The sequence below is a fragment of the Notamacropus eugenii genome, chromosome 3 (genome assembly GCF_028372415.1).
Source record: "Notamacropus eugenii isolate mMacEug1 chromosome 3, mMacEug1.pri_v2, whole genome shotgun sequence".
NCBI classification, from domain to species: Eukaryota; Metazoa; Chordata; class Mammalia; order Diprotodontia; family Macropodidae; genus Notamacropus; species Notamacropus eugenii.
In genome coordinates, this window is record NC_092874.1 from 432,022,676 (window position 1) to 432,040,261 (window position 17,586).

Genomic DNA, 17,586 nt, shown 5'->3' on the forward strand with positions numbered 1-17,586 from the left:
CCTGAAGCCTGCTCCAGCCCTGTCCATGCAGTGCTGCACAGCCAAGGCTGGGCTGCACTCTGCTCTGAGCCTGGTGCGATAGACCTTTCCTGTTGGCTGTCTTTGGCTGGAAATCTCTTTCACTCTGTCGTTTTGTATCTTCTGTTGCTCTAGAATTTGTTTAGACTCATTTTACAGGTATTTTATGGGTTATGGGGGTAGAGCTAGAGCAGATCCATCCTTCTACTCCATCATCGGCTCCACCCCTCAATTTTCCTACTTTTGAGACTACACTATCCTATCATTTGAAGGGCTTGAATTTGCTCCCTTCCTCTCCTTTTTTCTAAAAGTGGTATATATTTTGTTTTCATTAAGAAATAACTGTCACATGAATTTTTTCTTTGTAATTTCTTTTTATGGGGTTGGGAAGGCAGCCTGGGACTGGTTCTATCTATCCCATCCAGGCTGGAAGGGCTGAAGCTGCCACTCCTGGGCTTGATCACTTGTTCCATTCTAAACTAGGCTGCTTCTCCCTTCCTTAGGCAGCTGTGGAGTCTGCCCCCCACCCCCACCGCTGCCCACAGAGGGTCACCATATTGGTGTGGGCCTTGGTAAAAATACTCAGTTGGTTTCAGCCCTACTGCAACTCAGAATTCCTGAACTCAAGAAATATACCTGCCTCAGCCTCATCAGTAGCAGAGACTCCTGGAGCACACCACAATACCTGGCTTACTTTGTCAAAATCTGTGGAATAACTAAAAGATATTCTGAATTGCTGTAGCATCAAGAAGAAATGACAGCTTCTTGATTTAGACTCCTGTAGCTAGTAATTACTAGTAATGGCTAGTAACTGACACTTTTTCTCCCAAAAAATCAGGAGCAGCTTGTGATGCCAGAGCAGAAAAACAATTTAAAACTCTTACACCATGCAACTAGGAAATAAGATATATAAGCAATGGGATACAGAAATCTATCTTACCCTACAGGAAAATGGAAGGGAAGCAGATGGGTGTGGGTGATAGAAGGGAGGGAAGAGTGGAGGAAAAGGCAATCAGAATACATGCTGTCCTAGAGTGAGGGTAGGGGAGGATGGGGAGAAAATTTGAAATCTAAAATTTTGTGGAAGCAAATGTTGAAAACTGAAAAGAAATAAATTTATATGAAAAAAAATTAAATGCTCAAATGACAAAAGAAAACCTCTTACACCAGTTTTTAGCCTCTGCTATTTAAGAACATATGCTGAACCCTAATTCTCAACTCATAAAATATTTACTAAGCACTTACTATGTGCAACACTATGCTAGCTGCTGGGAGTGCAAAGATAATAAATAAAGAAGACTCTGCTTGTGATCTACTTGCAGGGAAATTGCATGTACACACACTTAACACAAGGGAGAGGGTGATGGGGCAAAATAAGAATCCAGAGAAAATGATGGGGAAAATGTAAGATGGGATAAAGCACTTTCATCTGTGAGAATCAGGGTAAACCTCAGGGAGGAAATAGCTCCTGAGCTAAGACTTAAGGATTTTAGTAGATGGAAATGAAGAAGTACATTCACGTGAAAAAAACAGACAAAACACAAGAGCTGAGGAGCCCCTGAGTCATCCAGTTTGGCTTGAATAGAGATCAAGAAAGAAACTAACATAATTTTGGCAGCTGGGTAAAGGAAGGATGAGAGAGAGAAGAGCCTGGAGCCACGGAGGAGGTTCTTATAATAGACGTGGTGATGAAGGTGATGCTAGTAGAGGAGGTGATGAAGGCCTGGATAAGGATGAAGTCAACACAAATAGAGGAAGACAAAGGAAACACCAGAAACATGGAACTGGAATCAAGTGGACTTGGAAACTGAGAGATGTGGGAACTCAGAGAAGAAAGAAACAAAAATGAGCCAGAGGTTTCAAATCCAAGGATCCTCAAGAGTAAGACCAACATATTAACTCTCCTCAGCAAGGAACTTCATGGTGAATTTCCTGTTACCACTAGTAAGAAAACCTTCCTTAGTCATTATTCCTTTTGTGGTCAGGATATGGTCTTAGAACTGTTCTCTTCTGTCTGAAAAGCCAGTAAATCCTGTTGCACAATCACCCACTAGGATATAGGTTTAACAGGGGTCCCCTGAGAAAATGAAGAGAAGTCGTCCTTAAAAATAGTTCAGTATTTTTTGCGCAAAGGCATTTGCTATTTAAGTGAGTATTAGTCTAGTTAATCTTGTGGAAAGAGGGCTGCATTTGGAGTCAGGAGATGTGGGTTCAAGTTCAGGCTCTGCTACTTAATAATTATGGGACCAGAGCAAGTTATGAACCTCAGTTTCCTTATCTGTAACAAGATAATAGAGTCTTGCACAGTATACTTTATGAAGTTGTTGTGGACAAACACAACCAGTCAAGTGTTGCTATGTACACATTAGGAAGTGTTCTCAACTCTCAGATCTTCCACCTGGTTTTTAAATCCTACCATAAATTGGCTCTGTTGAACCTGACCTATGGAGTTATATTTTCCATGATTCCCTAATAAAAGCCCTACAGGGGATTTAACCCCAACAATCCACTTTTACCTGAGCTCATATGACACCAATTGTTGTTTACATGACTTTGTGCCTTCACTCAACCTGTTCCTTCGACCTGAAATAGCCCAGCTCTGGGAAGAGGAGCAGCACCTACCAGGGCCTCTGCCATGTGGGCTAGGCTAATTTCCCATCCCCAGTTCCTATCCCAAACAAGAAGGGAAGCTTTCCCTGAGACTGGAGTGGACTGGTCTGAGGGATAAGGGATCGAACCGTCGATGGCATTCCTGATGCTTGAGGACCTGTTGCCACAACCGCAGGCTGTTCGTTTTTCCCTAAGTCAGAAATGTTGTCCCCAAGAAATGACTGGCTGTCACCTGTGCCTGGAATGCTCTCCCTCCTCATCTCTGCCTCCTGGCTTCCTTCAGGTCTAAGCTAAAATCCCACCTTCTACAGAAAGCCTTTTGAGATCCCCCTGAATCCCAGAACCTCCACCTATTGGTCACCTCCAATTTATCTTGCCTAACAGCTTGTTTGTATATAGTTGTTTGCATGCTGTCTCTCCCATTAGACTGGGAGCTTCTTGATAGCAGAGACTGCCTTTCTTTGTATCCCCAATGCTTAGTGTCTTGCCTAGAATATAGTAGGTACTTAATGTTTACTAAGTGACTAACCCAATACAACTTATTGTCCAGAAGTAGTTCCATCTGGAGACTGCAGGGACTGAACTCACCTGAATCAAGTGCTATATCTTTGCTGAGTATCCTTTCCATGCTATGAGTAAGTAAATCTTCTTCTGTTAACAGCTAGAAGGTCTATGAGTCTCATTCACTTCCAGTCAGGAACTCTAGACAGGCCTGAGTCAGGCCTATCTCATATCACGCCTGAGAGACAGTCACCCAGACTCTGCTAGAATACTGTACATTACAGGGAGCTCTGGTATTTTACAAAGCCATTTATTTTATAGTTAAACAGTCTTCATATGTCTAAAAGCACATTGTTTCAGTTGAATCCATCTCCGTTTCAAATTAATGCATTTTTCCATCCAACTCTCTTAGAGGGAAACAGACCCTCTTCCAATGTTACATTCACAAATACTAATGTCAAATACAGCCACTAGTAAGTTTATTCAACACCCCCTGTCAACTTGACATAGCCTGGCCAAGCTGCATCCAGCATGTGTACATCACACAATGTTAGGGATGGAAAAGGCCTAGAAATCATCTAGTCCAACTCCTTCATTCTGAAGGGGTGAACTGAGGCCCAGAGTGAGGAGATGATTTGCTTAGGGTCAGAGAGTAAGTTCTTGGTTTTTAAATTTTAAAAAAAACAACTATATTTGTCTGGAATTGGACAGAAATAGGTGTGATAGAGCTTCCTTCAATGAAAGGAGAGCTTCTCTTTGAGGCTTTTAGAACTTAATTGAGAAGGCAAGATTGCACACACATGATTCCAAATACAAAAGATATCCTTAAAAAAAAAATCACAGCTACACATAAATTCTGGCAGTTGCAAGGGCAACTGGAATTAGGTAGGAATTTCAGCAGTGTTTTCAAGGAAGAAAAAATATCATTTAGAGAGAAAATGTAAGTCTATTTTAGATAAAAGAAATGGCACATATTAAAGGAATCGTTAGGAAGCAGACTTTTTAGCTAAACTGAAGGGCAAGCCAGGGGGTGGGGGCTGGGGTGGGGTGTGTGTGAAGAATTCAAAGGTCCCAGTGACGTAGGTCTGAGAAGCAAGTGGGAGATCCTGCTGTTCCAGAGATGATCAATATGCATCAGAGCACATCTCAACTCCAGAATCACTTTGTGCTCACTTTGGATATATTTGGATATATTTAGTACATATTTTATATTCACTCATCTGTATACAAACTGTACCAGCAGGAGAAAGTTAAATCTTTGACGGCAGATGAAAAAATTTCTGTTATCTTTGTATCCTCAGCTCCTTGTACAAATTAGGAGCCTTAATAAATGCTTATTGCACTGAATAGACTTGAATCAAAGCAACATCTAAAGGGAAACTAGTCTGTTATAGGGGAAAGAATACAATACTTGGAACCGAAAAACCTGAGTTTGAATTACAACTACTATTTATTCCTTGTATGATCACAGAGAAGTCATTTAACCTCTCAGAGCCTGCTTCCCCATCTGTAAAATGAGAGCTAAAAGCGATGACCTCTAAGGTCCCCTATGGCTCTAATCCTATGATTCTATGGCTTGGTTGTTACTCCCTGTTAAAAGAACAAAGAAGCTACTTTACATCTGTGGCTCTATTGCTTCTGCTGTAACATGGAGATAATACTTGTTTTGATCAAAGAATCAACTAGGGTAAATCCTGACTTTCAATAACATTAAATAAGACTTGAAATGCCTAAAGGTCAGAAAGGTGAAGAAACATGCTCAGAGTCTCTCAGTCAGTTAAGTCAAGTCTTGTACTATATCCAACATGCTACGAAGGCTGCTTACTATGAGAATCAAATAAGATAACAGACACAATTGTGCTTTGTTACAATGTAATGTGAGAGAAGATCTACAACCTCCGCTCATGGGACCACACGCGGGGCACTTTTTAATAACTCTTTATTAATATTTTTACTGCCAGAAAATTCTACTATTCATATCATTTAGGTATTTATTTTTGTGATTAGGTCAAGGTTCATCTGATAACTGTGAAAACTTTGCCTTCCAAACCTTGCAGTGGGTACATAAACGCCTTCTTCCAGCTCTACATTGAGTGTGATTAAAGAGGGATGTCAGGGGAAAAGAATTCCATTCTACTTTACTTTTATTATAGGTTTACTATGAATGAGAGACTGTAAAGTATTATTCTTGACGAGAGGTATTTTACAAACGACAGTAACATTTATATAAAACCTTAAAATTCAATTCAACAATTAACTGTTAGGAAGCACCTACTATGCACCAGGGGCATTGTGCTAGGCATTTGGGATACAACAACCAAAAAACTGAAACCGTTCCTGTCCTCAAGTAACTTACACTCTACTGGGGGAAATAACAGGCAAAAAGAATAAATACAAAAGACAAAATAAATACAAAGCAATGGGGGAAGGAGAGTAGGAGGGATGTGATGGCTGAGCAGAGCCTTGAAGGAACCCAGGAGCTCCAAAGGGGAACGAGAGAAGAAGGAACGCTCCAGGCAAGGGGGAAAGTCCCTGCAAAGAGCCACGGGTGGGACGTGCAGTGTCCTGTACTGGGAGTAATGAATTGGGCTGGAATACAGACTGAGAGGAAGTACTCCTTCAGCACCATCGTCCCAGGGAAGACACAAAGCACTTTATGTGCATTATTTCATCCGCCCCGTTTTACAGGCGAGGAAGCGGAGGTTAAGTGACTCTCCCGTGGTCACCAAACGAATAAGAACTGACCCATCCTGATGGACACAGCCCTTCACCCCCCGGCCTTCCAAATACTGGGGTAAGAGAGAGTGTAATACAAGGGGGGAGGGGTGCCCAGGAGGGCAGGGGAGGAGGCTGCCTGATCTACCCCCCTCATTTTACAGATGGGGAGACTGAGGCCCAAGGAGGGGAGGGAGCACCAGTCCGGGACGAAAGGAGGGTGGAGCTGGGGAGCCCTCGGCTCTGCCCCTCCCCCTCATCCCTTTCCCTCCCCCTCCCCCCCAGCATCCTCGGACCTGGAGTCCTTGGCAACCGTCTCCGGCTCCCGCCCTCCCTCCGGGCCTCCCCTCGGCTCACCACTGCTCCGCTTTATCTCTCCAGGTCAGGACGGCCCTCATGGCCGCTCCCCTCGGACCCCGGGTCTCTCAGCCCCTCCCAAACTGCAAACGCCCCGTCGGGAAGCTACTTTGGCTACCTGGGCTACCCCGGGCAACGCACATGCGCCTTGAGTTCCACGGGCTAGCCCCGGGCAACGCACATGCGCCGTGTGTCCCGCAGGCTCCCCAGGACTACACCGAGGTTCCGAGTGCGCCTGCGGGGCAGTAATAATCGCCAAACTACGCATGCGTGTACGGAACGACCTGAGGAAGAGTAGAGAAAATGAGAAAGATCACAGAGCCCTCGGGCGAAGATGGCCTACAAAGAAGCCCCTTCTGAAATACGCCCATCCTTCCGTACTAATACACACGTGGGAAACGTTCCCTACGTAATGAACTCGCGGTGCGTATAACGGAGTCGGGACCGTCGAGCTGCAATTGCGCATGTGCGGCTTCGGGACGGCAGGCGCCGACGAGTAATTGGCGGGAAATGGGGAGGGGCGGTGTCCCACGAATCATGTGACCGGCAAGGCGGCTTAAGATGGCTGCCCCAGAGCCCCGGGAGCGAGTGACCGTGAGCTAACAGGCGCTCTCCTAGCTCTCCGTCCCGCCCCCTCCGCCCAGCGGCCCGGCCCGGGTTTCCGCTTGCTGCTCTTCGCTTGACCTCGCTTAGAGCTTCCTCTTTTTGCCCCCTTTCTTCCCCGCCTCCTCCCTTCTCTGCCTCGCGGCCCAGCCTGGGAGACGGAGGCCTCCTCCGGGCTCGCCGCCCCTGCCGTGGAGTCCGGCCGCCTCGCTGCTTGGCCACGTGTTCAGTCCTCGGGGGCTGGAGAAAGGAGGAGCCGGCACGGTCCCCGCCCCTTCGCCAGCGTCCCCTGCGCGGGACGAGGCGTTCGAGTCTGAACCCGGACAGGAGGTGGGCTCTCCTGGGAGAGGAATCATTGGGGACTTGGGAGATGAGCCTGGTGTGGAGGAGAGTCCTGCGCCTTGGGCTGGGGGCGGCTTCCTAGATCTGTGGTTACAGTTGCAGGAGAATGTGATCTCTGTGTGTACGGCTATGAAACTGTAGCAACGCTGTTTGTAACTATGTAGCATCGTCCTAGAGTTACGAGCCGAATTGTGCTACCGGAGCTGGAGAAAGAGCGGAGGGTATCGTGTCACGGGTGCTTGGCGCTGGGGCCAGCCTTGTCTTAGGTGCATAGATTGTTAGGTACGTTTAATTCATCTAATGAGGTGCGTTGGAATTTATCCCACTTTTTCAGATGGAATAGTGGAGAGAAGCGAGACTTATCTAAGGGCACATAGCTAGGACGTTATTCATTCTAGGTCTCCTGATCTAATCCAGTCTGGAACGACCTGAACCCGTTTCATTTTCAATTTTTTGTCATGCTCAGCATAACATTGCAGCATCCACGACTGGCTAAGTGAAGTAATCCTACTAGAGGTAGACAAGTAAGGGGGGAAGCATCACTGTATAAGAGGTCTTGCTTATTAATTTGCACATGAACTGTCCAGCTTCCATGCTTAGCTGAAAAGATTTCTAATGAAGTTGGCTTAAAGAGCAACTGTAAAGCCTTGACATTTCTTAAACCCAAACTTGGCTTTGTGGGAAGGGCACTGAAGAACTGTTCAGGCTTGACTCTGCCAGTCACTAGCCGTGCACCTTTATGCAAGTCATTTTACTTCAGAGTCCATTCCCTGTACAGCGAGAAAAACAGGCATCCCAAAGCTACCTTCCATCTCCAGTATTTTATGATTTTCTCATTTAGTCACTGTCAAGTGGTTACCTATAAAGAATTCTTAAACTTGTATAAAATTTAATTACATTTTTACAGTATCCTTTAATTAGCAAAGCAAGACAAAAGATCCAGACAAATAGTTTGAGAGGTCATAATTTTGAGTATTTAGATTGGAGACCTGAAGCCCAGACTTCTCCATACAACATCGTTTTCGGTCATGTCCAACTCTTCATGATGCTTTTTGGGGTTTTCTTGGCAGAGATGCTAGAGTGGTTTGCCTTTCCTTCTCCAGCTCATTTTACAGTTGAGAAAACTGAGGCAAACTGGATTGTGTGACTTGCACAGTAAGTGTCTGATGCCAGATTTGAAAGATGAGTCTTCCAACATAGATAAGTCCTTAGTTTGAGTCTTTCATTTTATCCAAATAATCATTGGTTCTTGCTTTTCTTCAAATAACCACTGATTCCATATTTCCAGTTGCAAAGTCCAATAATTTATCATTTCTCTTTCAGTGAGGAAATTGAAATCCCAGGAGTTGAAAAAAAATGGAGGATGGTGAGAAACAGTTAGTGACAGAAAGAAGAGAAGAAATGACTCTCCAATTAGAGGAACCTAATGCCAGCACTCAGCACAACAGTGGCACTGTCATGGAGCACTCTAAGTCTAGTCCTTGTGGATGGGAAAGGATTGTGAAGCAAAGATTGTCTGGGAAAACGGCTGGAAAATATGATGTGTATTTTATCAGGTAAATAAAGTAGTTAAGTTTCTCATACATCATTCATTCAGCAAACATTTATTTAGAACCAGGTATGTGATATGCCCAGGAAGGTGATAAATACAAAAACAGGAATGCTGTGGTCTAATGATATGCCTTTTTTCCTTTTTTTTTTTTTTTTTGCCTAAGGCAAAGGTTAGACCTACATTATTGTGTTATGACATACTTTGAGATTTTTGAAGTCACCTAGGGCAATCAGTGGCACAGTGGGATAGAGTATTTGGAATCTGGAAGACCTGAGTTCAAATCCTACCTCAAACACTTACATACTTACCAGCTGTGTAACCCTGGGCAAGTCACTTAACCTCTGTCTGCTTCAGTTTCTTCAACTGTAAAATGGGGGTGATAATAACACCTACCTCCCAGGGTTGTTGTGAGGATCAAATGAGAAGGTATTTATAAAGTGCTTAGTGCACAGTGCCTGGCACATATTAGATGCTGTATCTTACTCCCTTTTCCCCACCCATCTTGACTGGAAATACTCAAAAATCAAAGTTCCATCATTTTCAACAGTAAAAGTTAAATGCCTTTTACAGGTCTTGGAATGGAAATTCCTGCTTAGCTAACTCAAATTCGATTCATTTCTCTTTTTCAATTGTTCATAATCATCAGTGAATCAGTTCTCTTTATTTGCTTTTCTAGCCCTGAAGGAGTGAAGCTCAGATCCAAAAGTTTACTTGCATGGTATCTTCACAAAAGTGGAGAGACTTCTCTTAAGCCAGAAGATTTTGACTTCCGGGCCCCTCGCAAGAGTCACCCTCCATCAGGACCCCCATGTCACAGCGAGAAAGCTCTGGGAGGACAGTTCCAGGCAGAGCCAAACTGCCAGTGCCCAAAGCAGAAGCTGAGGACGCATCACAGGAAAGAGAAAGATGCGCTTCCTTCCCCATTTAGGGTTTCACAGGTGCAGGACCAGAATAGTGAGCTGTCTTGCTTCACCTTCCCCCAGAGGCTCCAGAACGATACTGATGTCATTGATTCTCAAAATCTGAAAAAACCCACAGGAAAAACAGCAGCTATAAACAGGAGTCACATTAAGGAAGTGAAGAAACGGTCTAGGAAAGGTCCTTCTGGCTGCATTGAAAGACGAAAAAGGGCAGCATTTGGTGAAGAAGCTATCTCCAGTGCACACAAGGAGCACCTTGAAAGGCCCCTGTGCAGTTCTGCTGACGGAAAGAGTGACAAGCACATAAAGGTGACAGATGAAGAAAGGGAACGGATAAATAAAGTATTTACTTCAGCCTCACATTCAAGTACTGCACAAGATGCTTCTTGTACAGAAAATACACTGTGTGCCAGTGAAGTTTCAGAATATAAAGAAAAGAGTGGGTGTACTTCTGGAGGATCTGAAAGGACCTTTATAGAAAGTGGGGAAGAGAAGGAGCATTCACAAGCTGACATTTTAAAATGTAATTCTGAAATAGGCAGTAGTAGCTCCCAGGATGAAAAAGATTTGACTTTTGTGACAACATCTCAAGGTATACTTGTGTTTTCAAGAGCTGCTGAAGTTTCCTTGGGGGAGCTGTTAAGGTTTACCATTACAGAGTTGTGTGCGCTGTGCCTGGACATTGATTGGAACTTGAGAATCTAGAGAAAACTCAAAAACATTCTGTACCATAGGTCCCCAACGAGTAGGTCACTGCTTTATGGATTTTGTCTTACTTTTTCTAAATATAACTTAAAATATTTACACATTATAACTGTGATAGGATTTTTATTTTGACAATCTGGAAAAAAGCACTCTCTTAGACAAATGTTGCCCAATAGATTCATATTAAGATAAGTTACCATTTTTAATCTTTTTCCTGGAGGGTCTCTAAGCAGGTAACCCCTGCCACCTCCCTCACCCCAATGGCTCCTAGGGATTCCCAGGAGGACTGTGCTTCATTCTCTGAGGGTTACAAGTACCAACAGGGAGTGGAACATGACTGCCAACTCTCCCTGCTCTCTATTTTCCATACTATTAGCAAACCCCCTGGACTAGGCTTTGGGGTATGGTGCCTCATTTTGTTCTGTATGAACCACTAAGTAGTAGTAAGCAGTTTCTTTGCATTCTTCATAACTCAATGTACATTGTGTTGTATCTGCAGATTGTTTTTATATTATAGATCATGCAAAATTTTTTTTCTTTAGTCTTCTAATATAACCGTCCTGAAATGTTCCTTTAAAAAAATTCATGACTTCATGTAGGTCACCTCTAATTTGCAGTCGTTTTAATATGGAGATCAGAGCATCTCAGTGGTTTTACTGTTATGATGCCTCAGTGGAGAAGAGATTCCACATATCATTCCTTAAAAGTGACTCCTTTTAAGCAGCTTTGTAGTAGTTCATTTATTCATTAGGACAATCAGTGCATAATACCTCTTAGCCCACTCTGTGCCTTCTCCCATTGTGATGTGTGGAGGTGATCCAGGTTCTCCATAGCTATGCCAGTGGGTCAAACAGAAGCCCTGGCAGGCCTCACCAAGCTGAATCACGTGGCACAAATTTTGTGGAGCAGATCCTTGTTCAGATCCAGGATGGATTCAGTGGCCTTCTCCAGCTCTGAGATTCTGAGACTAGAACTACAACACATTATCTGTGCTCTGCAAATGGGGGGAGGTTACCATTAAGAGCTCAGCTTCAAATGAGAGGACTTGACTGTCAGGTCTTACTCATATAAAGTAGAGATTTAGGTAAATGTAACATTGTAGAAGTTACCAGTTACCTTCCAGGAACAAAGAGGCCTGCCCAGGTACTCTCAACTGCTGAATCGCTCCCTTGGGGTCAATCTCCTCAGCACTGAAATCTTTCAGGGAGACAAAGCTAGCTCAGTCACCATAACTATGCAGGCTTCTATGCCTGTATGGTATGTAAGTTATCACTAGTGCTTATAGCCCCTATGTAATAAAGCTTTGGGCAGTTGGCCTCACCTTGTTATTGTTTCTGCTCTTATAATAATTAGTTATGAATATTCTAAATAATAACACTAAAAGCTGGCATTTATATGGCATTTTATAATTTATAAATCTTATTTCATTTAATCCTTATGACAATCTTAGTGGCAGGTGCTATTATTATTGTCTCCATTTAATAGTTGAGGAAGCTGCTGCAGATAGAAGTGAAATGACTTGCCCCAGATCACATAGCTAATAAGGGTCTCAAGTGAGATTGGAACTCAGGTCTTCCTGATTGCAGCTCCCCCACTCCATCCAGTGCTGATTCTCTTTTCCAGAAAATACCATCCAACGGACACAAGTGGAAAAAAGGAAAACCAGCCAGTATTTCTCCAGCGAATACAGCAAAGAAGGTATGGGAATATAACAGTTGGATTCTAAAGCCATTTTGAGTATCTAACATTGACATGATGTATCTGTTTAGCCTTTAGTCCACCACGACGGAAGCTGTTTAAAAAGTGGACTCCACCTCGATCCCCTTTTAATCTTGTCCAAGAAACACTGTTTCATGACCCATGGAAGCTCCTCATCGCTACCATATTTCTCAATAGGACTAAGGGTGAGTGAGACTGTATTTGGTGGCTCAGTATTAGTAGAAGTGTAGCGCAAAGATTTGGTTTCTAGGCTTAGCTCAGCCACGAACCAGATGTATGTCACTTTGGGCAAGCAAATTGTCTTTCTGGGCCTCAGCTTCCTGATTCTTTAAAGGAGGGTTTGAACCAGATGGTATCCGAGATTTCTCTCTCCGTCTTTCTGACTGTGATTGAAAATGCCTTCTTCCTTTCTCACCAAGATATCTTAATGGAGCTGTAACTGTCTAACATCATTATTCAAACTGTTTCTTCATATTTTTCTTGGACACCAGTAATTCTCAACTTGTGTCCCCAAGTTCGGTTGTCTGTTACTTTGCTTTGTAAAAGAGCTTAGGCTCTTCAAGTTTCACCATTTCTAAAACATTTTTCTCATGTTAGTTCTCCATCTTTCATTTTTTATTTCTCTCAGAGACATTCTACTTAAAACGGCTTCAGTGAGACTTTCTGTGATCCTTGCTATATAGTCACTTCTTATGTTCTTCATCTTGAATTCCATGGACAGTCTTATTTCCAGTCATCTGACCTGCCACTGCACCCTGAAGACCCTGGGTTTGTCCATGTGCCCTACATGTGTTATCTCCCCAGTTAGAATCCAAGTCTCTGAAAGAGCAGGGACTATCTCATTTTTTTTTCTCTTTGTGTCTACAGTGCTTGGTGATAAAAAGAGAAAAGGTTAGTAAGACTCACAATTTGTAGAGAGCCTGACATCAGATACAGCATCCATCACTCCCCATCTCTGCAAAGAAGCAGGAGATGTGCTTTCTCCTTTGGGAACAAGCTTAGTCATTTCAGTTTCACTGTAATCAGTTTTGATTGTTTATTTTGCTCTTCATTCATTCCATGTCCATGGTTGTACGTCTTGTATCTATGGTTTTCCTGGTTCTGCCCACTTTATATCAGTTGATGTTTCTTCCCATGCTTCTCGACAGTCATCAGATTTGTTGTTTTTTACAGGTCAGTAATATTCCACTCCATCCAGGTATCATAACTTGTGGAGCCATTCCCCAGGCAATGGGCATTTCCTTTATTTTCAGTTCTTTGGTACTACAAGAAGTATTGATATGAATATCTTAGTGTCTCTGAGGTCTTTCTTTTTATCATTGGCTTCCTTGGGGTAAATGGCCCCCAGTGTAACCACTCTGAAGCTCCTTACAGTGTGTCTGTTAGCTAGAGGTGTGGTGATGTCACTCTTCTTCTGGTCTTCTACAGATTTCTTATTTTCTTTTATTTCAAGATTTCTGTCCGTTTTCCTCTTTTTTTGTTTTTATTTTCAATTGTATTTGCTGCGTTTGTGATCAAGGGAACTGGTCTTAGTTGTAGTCACTCATTCTGATATACCTGCCAAAAGTCCCACATCTCAATTGTGCATATTTTTTTCCAAAAATTCCTTAATATCATCTGGCAATTCTACTTCGTTTTGTTTTGTTTGGGTGGGGAGGGGTGTTAGCTATGATTTTATCATTTTGTTACTTGGATGGGGAAAGTATAATTAATACATATCCTTCAACAACTAATATCACACAGAGCTCCTGACTAATCAATTCTATCTGTTTCAGGCTATTAGCCAACAAGTATCGGTTTTCCAGTGCAGATAACTTCTGGTTTCAGGAGTGACTGGTAGAGGGAGTCCCACCTATCCTGCCCTAGCAGAGAGGGCTGATTTTGGCTAAATCACCCTCTTTCTCTGGGTAGCATCACTAAAAACCTGTCCAGGAACATAAAGGTTCAACCCCAGAAAATCTTTTTTTCCAACCAAAAGTAGATCTGCTTTGAGCTTCACAATCTCTGAATGAGAAATAAACAAATAGAAAAGTCAGGTGAGCCCACCTTGAGTGACTGTGTTCACCTGCTGCTGTCTTTGTCTAGGCAAGATGGCGATACCTGTGCTCTGGGAGTTTCTGGAGCGGTACCCTTCTGCTGAGGTGGCAAGGACTGCAGACTGGAGGGACGTGTCAGAGCTCCTCAAGCCTCTCGGCCTCTACGATCTTAGAGCCAAAACAATTATCAAATTCTCAGGTACTTTCATTTACAGGTAAACTTGAAAATACCAAACCTTCAAAGACAAGGACAACTAAAATGTTAGTGTCCTGTTATGCTTAGATAGCTTATCCCTGTACCCTGTTATACTGGAATGCTTTCAAGGCCCAGGCATGGACACAAGATTTTAAAATCCTTTCACCTCTCCTGAGCCTCATTTTCCCACTAGATCAGACAACAAATAGTACTTCATAAGGGTCCATCACTTTGACAGGCTGTTAGGAAGAATGCAGAGCAGTCAGAGGCAAGTTCCTGCCCTCCAATTGAAGATCAGAATCAGTATTGTTGATCACTCATGTCCAAATTCAACATTTAATAACTTCATTGGGGGTTTTCTTAGGCAAGGATCCTAAAGTGGTTTGCCATTTCCTCCTCCGGCTCATTTTACAGATGAGGAAACTGAGGCAAACAGAGTTAAGTGACTTGGCTCAAGGTTACCCAGCTACTAAGTGTCTGAGGCTGGATTTGAACTCAGGTCTTCCTGACTCCAGACCTAGTATTCTATCTAGTGCACCGCCCAGCTGCCCATCAAAAGTGTAGATACACAAAAACACTACAAAAAGTAATAAATGGGTGCCCTAGAAATAAACATCAGTCATTAGGAGAAGGGAAAGAGCAGTGGTCTCTTCTCACTAAAAGTTTCACTGCCTTAACAGGAGGTGACTTAGTGTGTGGTGAGTGAATAAATGAATGGGTGTCAGATCATGTGCTAGCTGCTGAGGTTGGTAGGGAAGATGTCTCCCTTTTTATTGGGGCTTGTTAAACCTCCTTTTTTCATGAGTTTTTTTCTCTAGATGAATATCTGACCAAACAGTGGAGGTACCCAATCGAACTGCATGGGATTGGAAAATACGGCAATGACTCGTACAGAATTTTTTGTGTCAACGAATGGAAGCAGGTGAGGAACCTCCTACCCCTGGAAGCCTAACAAACACCAGCTTTTTATCTGAGGAAGAAACACTGCTTTCTTCTGTCAAACAGCTGTGACTGCCCCTACTGTCTCGATGGCAGCATTGGGGTTTCAGCTGGTTTCTCTCTCCCTCCTCCAAGTAGCATCCAAGATCAGCCGCACACCCCCTCTGCTCTCTCTGGCTGTTTCCAGGCCTGTCTATGTCACAGCCCTTCACAACTCAATCTTAGAAAACACCACAGGCCCAGCAGCCTGATCCACCTGATGGATTGTTTATTCCACAGACGAGGGAAGTGGGAAGAGCCCAGGTCTCAAAATCTGAAGGCCTAGGCTTTTGTCCCAGCTCTGCTGCTTTCTAGCTATGTGACCTTGGACGGGTCACTTTCCTAACTTCACCTCAAGGATCATTCTGAGTAATGTGCTTTGTGAGCTCTTTGGTGCTGTTCCATTACGAACCATGAGCCAGCCTGGTGATAGCAGCCCTCACAAGATTAACCTGCTCTGCTCTGACACCCCCAACCATGGCAGGCAGGGGGACTCTCCCCTCAAGGAGACGGAGCAACAGAATCCATCCAGTTCCTCTTCTACATTATAACCCTTTGATTATTTAAGGGGTATTATTATCCCATACCTATATGACTTTGTGTCCAGGTAAAATCTCCCCAGGTCCCTCTACTTCCTCCTCTAAGATGATTTGAAGTCCCTTCCCTATCCTGGTCACCCTCCCCAGAACATGCTCTGATTGGTCAACATTGCATATATAACAGAGCACAACACTCCAGATATGGTAGATCTGGCCAACACAGAGCACAGTAGGGCTACTGCACCACAGACTTCAGTGAGTGCAACCTAAAGTGCTGCCTTTCTCATGCTACTCACTGATACTGACAATTCAGTCAATGAATTTCCTAAGGTTTTGCCTTGTAAACCACCACCTTATCCCCAACATCCTCTACTTGACTTTTTCTAAAATGGAGAAGTCCCTGAGGGCAAGATTGGCCTTTCAGTCCTGTTATCTGGGATGTCCCCAAAGTCTTCGTGCCATTTTAAGCTTTAATAGATTAGTATTTAATTTCTTAGATTTGGGCTTCTCTCTCTAGCCTTGGGGACCCTTTTGGATCTCAATTCTGTCATCTAGTGTCTAAGTTTTACTTCCCAGGTGGGTGTTATTCATAAATTTAATTAGCACATTCTGGCTTTGGCCGTCATTGTTGAAAGAACAAAAGAACCCTGTGAGACACACTAGAAGACTCCCTCTGGTTTGAGAGGATTTCTTCAGTTTGGTTGTTCATACAGCTATGGATCCACCTACATGGTCTGTGAGCCAACTGACATCCTTCCTTTTTGCCCACGGAATATTGTGAGCTTTACATAAATTGCTTCTTTCTGCACCTTCCTTAACCCTGGGACCCTCCTGCTTCCCCCTCTCCCTCATTAGGAGCTTTGTGTTCATCCTTACAGTCACCTAGGTAGTAAGCAGCAGAGGCAGAATTCAAACCCAGGTTCTCAGACTCCCATCCAGTGCTCTCCTGCATTGCATGTTTATAGTTAATGTCCCTATTAGTTGAGTGTCCAATGTCAAAGTAAAAGTGGACCATGATTGTGACACTGATGACCGACTGGAATGATTCTGCTTCCCACCATGGCTTTAAGAATTTGTTTAATGGAAATTAATAGCTTAGATTTGTTTTGGCTTTGGCTTATCTTTTTTTCTCATCTTTTTTCTTCCAGGTGCATCCTGAAGACCATAAGTTAAATAAATATCATGACTGGCTCTGGGAAAATCATGAAAAACTAAGTCTTAGTTGAAACTGCATTTCTGACTGCATTTGGCCTCGCTCTAAGAAGCGTGAAGTCATCACAACCCCTCTTCACACTCTCTGCCTGCACAAATTGAAATCATAGTAAACATGGATGGGACCAAGCTCTACAAATTTTATTAGATGATAGCTGTGCTCCCCATTGCATTTGTAACCAAATGTTCCTGAAAAATGCTGTGATAATGTTTTAAATAAATAGTCACCAAATTTTATTTGTTTGTATAGGGTTTTTTCCTTGAAAAATGCAAAGCCAGGACTGATTTACTTATATAAATGTATGTGTATATATGACATATACATATGCATACATACATATAGACATACACAGTCTAGATTACTACACAGTGTAGATTACTTTGAATTTGATTCTAAAAGGTATAGCAGTACTACACATAGCCCAGTAAGCTTAGGTTTATTGTGAACTAATAGGGGAGATAAATGCCAAGGCCCTTGGTAAAAAAAATACCTGCACTCCTGGGGAGATCGCCCTATCCCAAAGTCCTTAGTCTTACATGTGCTCATGCTCGTATTATATTACCCCAGTAGTCATTGTGTCGA

At 43.2% G+C, this 17,586-nt stretch overlaps 2 protein-coding genes across 7 annotated transcripts in view; one reads left to right on the forward strand and one right to left on the reverse strand.

The window, feature by feature from the left end:
• IFT122 (intraflagellar transport 122) overlaps window positions 1–6,397 on the reverse strand; it is a 78,735-nt gene extending 72,338 nt beyond the window's left edge. For all 4 annotated transcript variants that reach the window (XM_072598415.1, XM_072598414.1, XM_072598413.1 and 1 more), the window contains exon 1: window positions 6,202–6,397. In XM_072598415.1, the coding sequence (XP_072454516.1) occupies window positions 6,202–6,242 (41 nt within the window). In that variant the 5' untranslated portion in view covers window positions 6,243–6,397. The remainder of the gene's footprint in view (window positions 1–6,201) is intronic.
• On the forward strand, window positions 6,352–17,240 carry MBD4 (methyl-CpG binding domain 4, DNA glycosylase). 3 transcript variants are annotated; one of them, XM_072598418.1, is made up of 8 exons: window positions 6,352–6,624; window positions 8,470–8,702; window positions 9,375–10,210; window positions 11,947–12,021; window positions 12,093–12,227; window positions 14,128–14,277; window positions 15,093–15,196; window positions 16,940–17,240. In XM_072598418.1, the coding sequence occupies exons 2-8, from the start codon at window positions 8,503–8,505 to the stop codon at window positions 17,015–17,017; spliced, it is 1,578 nt and encodes a 525-aa protein (XP_072454519.1). In that variant the 5' UTR covers window positions 6,352–6,624; window positions 8,470–8,502; the 3' UTR covers window positions 17,018–17,240. The 3 variants fall into 3 exon arrangements, with proteins under 3 accessions (XP_072454519.1, XP_072454518.1, XP_072454517.1); XM_072598417.1 differs by lacking the exon at window positions 6,352–6,624 and adding an exon at window positions 6,755–7,428; XM_072598416.1 differs by lacking the exon at window positions 6,352–6,624 and adding an exon at window positions 6,765–7,134.
• The last annotated feature ends 346 nt before the right edge of the window (window positions 17,241–17,586 follow it).

What these genes read in the sequence shown, in the direction of transcription:
- MBD4 (XM_072598418.1), top strand. Translation starts at nt 8,503, where the DNA reads ATGGAGGATGGTGAGAAACAGTTAGTGACAGAAAGAAGAGAAGAAATG. An exon ending in TTTTGTGACAACATCTCAAG is followed by an intron (nt 10,211 to 11,946) that starts GTATACTTGTGT and finishes TCTCTTTTCCAG; the next exon opens with AAAATACCATCCAACGGACA. An exon ending in CAGCGAATACAGCAAAGAAG is followed by an intron (nt 12,022 to 12,092) that starts GTATGGGAATAT and finishes GTATCTGTTTAG; the next exon opens with CCTTTAGTCCACCACGACGG.